Consider the following 9,265-nt stretch of genomic DNA (forward strand, 5'->3'; position numbering starts at 1 on the left):
TTTTATTAACATCTTCGAAATATCAAGAAAATCGGCAACGCGCCCTCTACTGAAGGATTACAACCGCCTATTCTCATAAGATTCAATCACCATGGGTAACTTCCCCCACTGATCTAAAGCCAATAGACATTTCTGTAAAGAACGACAAACCATTTGTGCTTGATATACACAATGCCATCCTATCGACACTCAACTTAGCCTTTCATACTCACATGCAATATCAGACTTAGCACACCTCATGCTCCCATGAGATGAACACTTTATGGTTGTGACCGTCGTGTCACCAAACTTGAACTATTCAAATTTTCTTCAGTACATTTCCACTCCATAGATAGAAAGAAAACTCTTCACACGAACCCCATAACAAGTCCTATAGGAGTTTTCAGAATTAATAAACTTAGAATGACTAATTTCAGGATAAGAAGGAAAAAGAAAGGCATAGGCTATGACCAGATTAACATTTGTTCTGGTTCTTTTTTGGTGAGCTTGTATTAAAATGAGATAGCCCCTCATATTTTTTTTTTATCTTCTTTAATTACTGTAAAGGAATGAGATGATCATTCCTCTTGCTGGTTTACTATATAACCTCCATTGATGTAATCTTTTGTTAGATAATAAACAGGTAGCGGTCATGCCAAATCTCTCTTCACCACAAGAAGGATTAAAAAAAAACTACATTTCTGAATGATATAACTAGGTTAACATATACTACTAATAGTATAATTTGTTTTTACACTCTCATTGTATATAAACGACTATTCATCTTTTGTTGTCTGGTTACTATTTAGCTTCCATTGATGCAATCTTTTGTTAGATAATAAACGGGGAGGGCGTGCCAAACTTCCTTCACCATAAGGAGGATTTAACAAAAATTAATAATAATTAGATTTCTGAATGATTTAAAGTTTTAAACAGGTTAAAATATACTAACAACATAATTTTGTTTATATACTATCGGTATAGATGAACGATAATCATATACTATAAAGTTTGAGTTGAATAATAATTTTGTTTGTATACTATCATTACGTGTGAATATATATATATATATAATAACAACATTTCCAGCACATTTATATGAAAAAGTCTAGAAGCTAGCCCAGATATTTACGAACTAAACAACTGCAATGGAAATACTCATTTATTCTTTTAAAGCAGTAAATAAAGTGAAACTTACAACCAGTTGCTATTACAAGAAACCCTCAGCAACGTACAGAATAACACAGCAGGGAACTGAGAAATATATATAGACATCATTGACTTATATGATCATGATTCAACCATACCATTAAGCACACACAAAAATGAAATAGTACATCATACTCTCATGATTCAATAATAAAACCCAATATTCGCAATCAAAGAATAAGATATGCATCCAATTTTTGTTGGTTTCCATCCTTTTGTTGATAAGTTTGTGACCATCAAACTCTCATGATTCCCTCAGTTGATGAGCCCAAGTTGACAGCATTTGGTTGTGCTATACAAAAAGAGAATTTTAATTAGCGAAGTTTTCAAAGAAATGAGAGTTGGAATTATTTTCTACTACATGATCTGCTGAAGTTGATGAAAAAGATATGTTGTACTCAAGAATGAGTTCTTGCTACATAAGAAAAGAAGAAAAAAAGAATTTAACATCTATATATACTGATAATATAAAAGCTTTTCTTTTACACTATCAAATCCTGGACGGAGACACAGTCAAAATTGAAGTAAGTCCGTGATTCAAGCAAAGGGCGTATAATGCTATAAAAAATAGGAATTAGCGACGGATTAGGGCTAGATTATCAAAAACATTGTTAGCTTCGAGCTATATAGCAACAAATTAGCGATGAAATTCGTAGCTAATATAATTTTAATTTTTGTAGTGTAATTTAAGATAATTACATATAACTATCTATAAAAGTGAAATTTATAACCTGAACTACAAGGTAAGTTTCATTTTATAGCAGGTTCAACTACACTGCACTGAAGTGTAAAATTTTCATTACATTGTCAGTGGATGTAAATAGAGAAAGAAAAAAAAAACTAGATCGAAATCTTACTTTGTGGTCTGTTGGAAACGAAAAAGCATGCACTGATGACAATGTAACAGAGCAGGAGGACTAATCCTTTAATATAGTGAGATGTTCCATCCTGCAAGTTTAATTGTAAGTGTCATTATTCACATTTAGTCTGATTAATAAATATGAATTCATCAGTTTTGCATATATTTTTCTCTTAATTAGGAGCTATTACAAATATAGTGACCCAAAACTACCTGTAGAGTGAAAGCTGTGACAATTATTGCCAAAGCAAGGGAGCCTGTCTCAAGAAGATTAAAATCAAGATCCATTCTCACACCAATAATCCATGAAACAATCACACATAATGGCACCTGAATGATGAAAACCACAAGATTATCATAATTAGTTGAAAATGAAAAATGAAAAATATAAACCTTGGGTTAGAAAGATTACTTAATTTAATACAACTGGAAATGAAGAAATAGTTATTATATTCTGGTGATAAAAGAGTAAATGTCAAAGATTTAAGTGGAAAAGTAGGTGAAATAAATGGATTTAACTTATAGTGTACATATTGACAACGTAATAATTTTACATTATAAGTATATTTTAATTAACATGTTGTAGCAGTAACCTGCCTTATTTTTTAGGTTACAATTACAAACTATTCCTCTATCCTAATTTATGTGGCATCATTTGGATTTCGAGAATCAAAATTTTTAAAATTTGACATGGAATCTTTACATTTTTTAAAAATAAATTTTACATTTTTTTAAAATAAATTTTACATATTTGGAAACAATGTAAAAAGTATTATAAGTTAATATAATTGATAATTTAAAATATTTAAAAGGCATACGAAAAAATCTCAGTCAGAGAAAACTTGATTTGATTCTCGAAATCCAAACAGTGACACATAAATTGAGGACGACGGAAGTACTATTTACTTGTAATTATCTTTTAAGTGATCTCGTAGTGTAAAAATTTTACATTACCAGAGTATAGAAATTAAACTCCAAAAAAGAGGGTATATATTGGAGTAAGATACTCACCACAAACATGGCAATTTGAGTTGCTGAGCCAAGGGCAACTCCCAAGGAAATGTCCTGCATTAATTATGCATAAAATCCCTTTATAAGTTTTCTTATTATGAGAGCATGAATATGAAAACAATATATGGATCTTTTTCATTATTGAAATTCTACATACCAACTTGTTCTTGAAAGCAAAAATGACAGCCCCAGCATGTTCTGCAGCATTTCCAACAATTGGTAACAAAATAACACTGATGAAGCTCACAGATATTCCCCAAGAATCTGATGCTGCCTGTTTAATTTCAATATTGCCAGGACTTCACAATTCAAAAACTCTTCCTTTTTTTGTAAAAAAAAAAAAAAGATTCTAATTTATGATGAAAAGATAATTGTTCATTACTGACCTCAATGGTACCAACAACATATTCAGATAATAGAGCAATGATAAGAGTCATTCCCACCAACCATGCAAATGCACTCCAGAATCCAAGCACTGCTTCCTCATCCTCTGCGTCATCATCTTCTTCATTAACTTCCTGATTATGATATATATTTTATAATTTAGTCAAATTCAACATGAATCGAGTCACAAAATAGCTAAATGAGGAAAGATTTAGCTTATATATACCGACACCAGAACTTTTACACTATCATTGTATTTTAACAGGTGTAATGTGTTTGTCCATTTATAAGATACTAAAGTTAAGATAATCATCAATTGTTAGAGGCATATGTAGCATATTATTAATAGGTTCTAACTAATAAATCCACAAAGAAAGAAAACTCTATTATCAAAGGGATGAGGAAAGGGGCGACAATTTGGCACCATATATCCGGAGATATGGAAAGAGCATAAATATACATGTGAAAAAATCGCTAAAGTTCAACAAATATTAAACTCTTACTCCCTCCCTCACAATTTATTTGATACATTTTGAGAGTGAAACTTATTTATTTTGACCGTGAATTTAGACATACAATCTTTGAGTTTTTTTTTTAAAATAATTTACATATTTAGATACTACATATAAAATACTATAAGTCATAATAATTAATAATTTAAAATATTTGAAGGACGTACGAACAAATTTAAAGTTTAACCCGTCAAAATTTAATTGAGTTCTGAAGTCTAATACGTCATGTCATCTTTACTTAGCTGTGTAAAATTGTGTACCGTCAGTATATAGAAATTAAAGGGAGAAAAGTGATACTTACGGCTTCTGCATCAAAAAGTTGGCGGTGAGTCCACAACTGGAAAATAAGGTAAGCAAAGTAGGCAATGAGCATGACTATGCAGCTGGCTCTTGATAGCTGCAATACTGCTTCTGCTGTTATTTTTGCTGATTCTCCAACTCCAGCGTAACGGAACAGTAACGGCAGTATGTGACATAATAGCCCTAATAGCAGAAGCAGCGAGTTCACATCCGCTTGTTTCTGCTCAATCACATAAAACCAAAAAATATTACTTTAACTTATATGTGCAACTTTCATAGTAAGGCATTACAACATGTTAAAAATATATTATTAGAATTAATCTATATGCCCACATAATATAAATCTATTATTTTATCCATTTTAATTTCTTTGTCTAGTTTTGACTTGACACGGAGTTTAAGAAAGTAAAGAAGTTTTTTGAATCTTGTGGTTATTAACTAAAGATAGGTAGGATGTACCAAAATACCCTTTCATCTTGCGGTCTTTAACATGTCATGTGAAAAGTTGAAACTAAAGAGTTACAGAATAAAAAGAAAAGTAAACAAACTAATTGAAACATGCATATGGAGTAAAAGATTGTTGTACATAAGTTATCCCTTAATCAGAATTAACAGAAATAGTGAGTGACAGAATTCATAATTTTAAGGTACTAGTGCATCGGTAGATATTAAGATTACTATGTAAAAATAATTATACTATCAATACATATAACTTAAATTCTTAAATATTGTTGTACATAAGTTACGTTTTAACTGATGAAACATAATAATGAGTGACATAAACCGATTCAGAATTTTAAAGTACCACTAGTGCACCGCAAAATATAGTCTGACTTCAAGATAACACGTGTGCACGTGCATTTGCACCCAATCCTTATAGTATACGGAAAAGGGCCAAAATTATCCCTGAACTTTGAAAAATAGTTCATCTATATCCTTCGTTATACTTTAGGGTCAATTATACCCTTACAGTTATACTATGAGGTCAATTATACCCTTCTGTCTAACTGTTGCCACGTGGCATCATCCCAGCCCTTCAAAATTATTTTACCCTCAAATAATTTTTTACTCACTAAAATAACTCAATCCGACCCGAATTTGTTTTTTCAACAAAAATAATACGGATAATTTTTCCAGAAAAAAATATAAAAACTATCCGCATTATTTTTGCTAAAAAAAAAAAATTCGGGTCGGATTGAGTTATTTTAGTGAGTAAAAAATTATTTGAGGGTAAAATAATTTTGAAGGGCTGGGATGATGCCACGTGACAACAACAGAAGGGTATAATTGACCCCATAGTATAACTGTAAGGGTATAATTGGCCCTAAAGTATAACGAAGGGTATGGATGAACTATTTTTCAAAGTTCAGGGGTAATTTTGGCCCTTTTCCGTATAGTATATTAGTATGTGAAAAATTACAAACTTTTAAAGTAATTCACTATTAAAAGAAATTATTTTTTTAAAAAAAAAACTAGCTACAAATTTCGTCGTTAAATTGCTCATAGCTAATAAAATAATTCTTTAATATGTCGAAATCCGTCAATAAATAAGATTAGCGACGAATTTTATTGTTTAGCTACAAAAATTGTTCATTGTTAATTTACACTTTCAATTAGTGAAGGAATTAATGAACTTACTCTGTCATATTTTTGTTCCTTGGAGAGATTTGCAATGCCACCACAGAAGAGTGAGGTGCCAAGAACCAGAAGAAGATTTGAAAGAATAGAGCCCAAGAGGGAGTACTTAACAACATCTACTTTGTGTTGCGTCAGAGCAAATATTGCTATAATGAGTTCCGTCGCATTCCCACACGTTGCATTTAGAAGCCCTCCAACTGATCAAACAAATTAAACATACAATAATTAGTAGGCGTTTGCACATGCGGTTTGCAACCATGATTTGAAATCATGAGATGAAACCAGCGTTGGACATGCATTTCATCTCATGGCTTCTAAAAAATTAAATATAAAACTTGATCCATAAGTTTATATTTTATAAAAAAGAGATCCACAAGTTGGGAAATATTTTTAACAATTACTCCCACAAATCATTTACCAACCTCATTAATTCCACCAACCTTTATTTATGTCTACTATGTGGGAGGATTATATTATAAAGTAGTTACATTACTATTCATGTCAATTTTTTCATTTTTATTGAACTAAAGTTTGATCAATTGATGTTGTATTTTTTAGAAAGGCCTTCTAGTAGCGTATTAATTTTATTATGAATTATGACTTGCTCATTTGGTAAGATTGTATAAGAATTGGAATGCTTTGATAGTTTTCACAACTTGTGAGTTTTTATGTCTATAAGAGAAAATACAACTTAAGATATCTTACATGTCCAAACATAATTTCAAACCATGTCCAAACGGCTCCTTAGAATCAAAACCCTAATTATTTCATCTATTTCATTTTCCCTCTTTTCGTGTTAAGTTAAATATAAACTAGCAAGAGGTTGTTGATCATAAAAGGGCAGGGGTAGTCGGTGCACAAAGCAGCCTGCGTTAGTAGGATTCGGGGAAGGTCTGCACCCTAAGGGGTGTGATGTAGACAGCCTAGGCCGAAGAGTGAATTCAGTGTTGAAGTTACATAGGCCGAAGGGTGATCAGTTCAACATCCTTTATCGGAGAATCATATTGTATACAAGCCAAATATTGCCCTTTGCGCATATATATTAAATTCAAAACGTCCCTCACGAAATTTCTGATTTCGCTAATTCAATTTACAAGTTTCTAATGTTAGTTGTGGTCCTCTTCTGTCATGATATAGAATTGATACAGAAATGCACTTCAATCTTATCTTCTCTTTTGTTTTTGTTTTTTTTTGTTGGAGAAATTGTAACTGATAACCATTTTATTTTTGTGGATTCAAAAGAAAGCAAAGAAAGGATAAGAAAAGATGGTAATATACCGGTTGGACCCGTGAAGAAAGCTATTTGTCTGCAATTCAAAACGATCAAAAAAGATAAATAATCAGATTCTTGTAGTAGATTAAATAAATCAAATCAAGTTTGATTTATACAGTAGGGAAACAATATCCTTACTCTGTCAAGAAGCTGACCCGTTCAGCCAATGGAGTGAGTCCAACTAAACTCAATCCAAAAACCCACGACTGATATTACAGACAAAAATTAAAAAAGAATGTCAGTAGAATGAAATAAATTAATCAAGAATTCACATAAACTATTAAAGCATATCTTCTCAGATCCATATTATTCAACGGCTCTTTTGGTTGTTCAAAATGAAAAAAAAAAAATAAACATAAATAATCATCTTTGCTTGCTAGAAAATGTAAGAATAATATATTGCCCAAACATTGAATAGACTTTTTCAAAAAAATGTTTTGTTCTTATTAATGTCACGTTCAATTCATAATCTATTGAGTTTGCGTAATCATCTCATTTGAAACCTTAAGCTATTAAACAGAATACACTTTTAATTACTTAATTATGGAGTATTATATATTCAACACCCCGCTCGCGCATCATGGGAGGAGATAGGACAGCACAAGGCGGTTCCTTCAAATTCCTTTTGCCTGAGAATTGCATTGTATGTATAAGGTTAAATTTTAATGTATATAGAGTATACATTGAATCCCCTAGGCTTCTTTGTCTATGTACTTTAAATTTTATATTTTGAATCCATTTAGTGAAATTTCCGACTCTGTCACTGCCCTCAAAACACGTGGAAATATTTTTTGGTTTTTGGGCAACCATGGAATTTGAATTCAAAACAACCAATTGTCCACTATAATATCATATTAAATTGTGTGACCATAGATAATATACAAAAAATGAAGGAAAGAAAAGAGGGACTTACTCTTCCAAAGTTTGCGTAATGAGCAAGAATGGCTAATGGGATGGCAATGAAGAGAACAAAAAGCTTAGTTCCAAAAATGACCTCTTGAATATTAGCAAGAACATCTCTAACAATAGTGCAAGGCACTTTCCGGACAAGGGTAAGATCGGACTTCTTTCGAAGAGACGAAGACGACACGTTGTGAGCCGTTCGACCATGGCTACGGCCATGTCCATGCCTCATCTCTTTGTTTAAGGGCTTAATGTTTCCATTTTCTAAAAGCCAAGTTTCTGTTGCTCCTGGTGCTGATGAAGCCATTCTTTTAAAAAAAAAAAAAAATACTTTGTGTATTTGGTTTAATAATGCTGATGCAAATAGTTTTGAATATGTAATGATAAGAAACGTAACTCAGATAGATAATTATATGTGGAGAATCAAATGCAAGGCTTATTCTCAATGCTTTTTTGATCACTGTGGTAACTGTCTGTTTGAGTACGGTGGCCTTATAGGCAATTAACTATATTTGGGATCATGCGAGCAATTTCCACGAAATTTCTGTTTTTTAATATATATAATTGATTGGAGTATTGATATTATTGGAAGAAACTCGACTTTGTTACCGGTGGTGAATTTATTTTACTAGCTTGCACTACTCCAATATCTATATTGTTAGGACTCTACAAAAATATTGTCAATGCGTGCCAGATCTTCCAAAAATAGTGCATTATTGGGGACTGTAACACGGGAGTGGCAGTATTTTTGGAGAGTCCGAGCAACATAGCTTAACATGCTGCAACAAAAGGTCTACATATACTTTTAACGTTTACAAATTGTCTTATATATTTGCCTTCTGTTAATTTTTTGGTCCATGAAATTCTCCACGACTATCTTTGTCACACCCCCAACGAGGAGTATGATAGGCTCCAACCCGTAGGCCGAGAGTCACCTGACTTAACCGTTACCTGGACATCACATACCATAACTCAAAGAACATCTGCTCGCGGAAAAGGTCCAACATAGAAATGTTCGATAATTCAACTCATATGCACATATGCGGACCGGCAAGGTCGCTACAACATAAAGTATTTTATAAAGCCGACAAGGCTATCAGAAAAGTGTCAAGAAGCCAAAACAAGGCCGACAAGGCCATACATAATATTTGCATATCCCACAATATCCAGGAGCCTCTAAGAGTATACATATGAACA

At 32.1% G+C, this 9,265-nt stretch overlaps 1 protein-coding gene across 1 annotated transcript; it reads right to left on the minus strand.

The window, feature by feature from the left end:
• Window positions 1-1,123: 1,123 nt before the first annotated feature.
• Window positions 1,124-8,546, minus strand: LOC132630770 (vacuolar cation/proton exchanger 3-like). Its single transcript, XM_060346358.1, has 11 exons — window positions 8,079-8,546; window positions 7,304-7,371; window positions 7,171-7,199; window positions 5,893-6,089; window positions 4,256-4,474; window positions 3,445-3,576; window positions 3,216-3,332; window positions 3,059-3,112; window positions 2,261-2,377; window positions 2,046-2,136; window positions 1,124-1,480 (listed from the first exon to the last, which is right to left on the minus strand). Exons 1-11 carry the CDS (start codon window positions 8,373-8,375, stop codon window positions 1,425-1,427), a joined length of 1,377 nt encoding a protein of 458 aa, XP_060202341.1. The 5' UTR covers window positions 8,376-8,546; the 3' UTR covers window positions 1,124-1,424.
• Between the last annotated feature and the right edge of the window lie 719 nt (window positions 8,547-9,265).

Source organism: Lycium barbarum, chromosome 3, assembly GCF_019175385.1.
Source record: "Lycium barbarum isolate Lr01 chromosome 3, ASM1917538v2, whole genome shotgun sequence".
Taxonomy (NCBI): Eukaryota; Viridiplantae; Streptophyta; class Magnoliopsida; order Solanales; family Solanaceae; genus Lycium; species Lycium barbarum.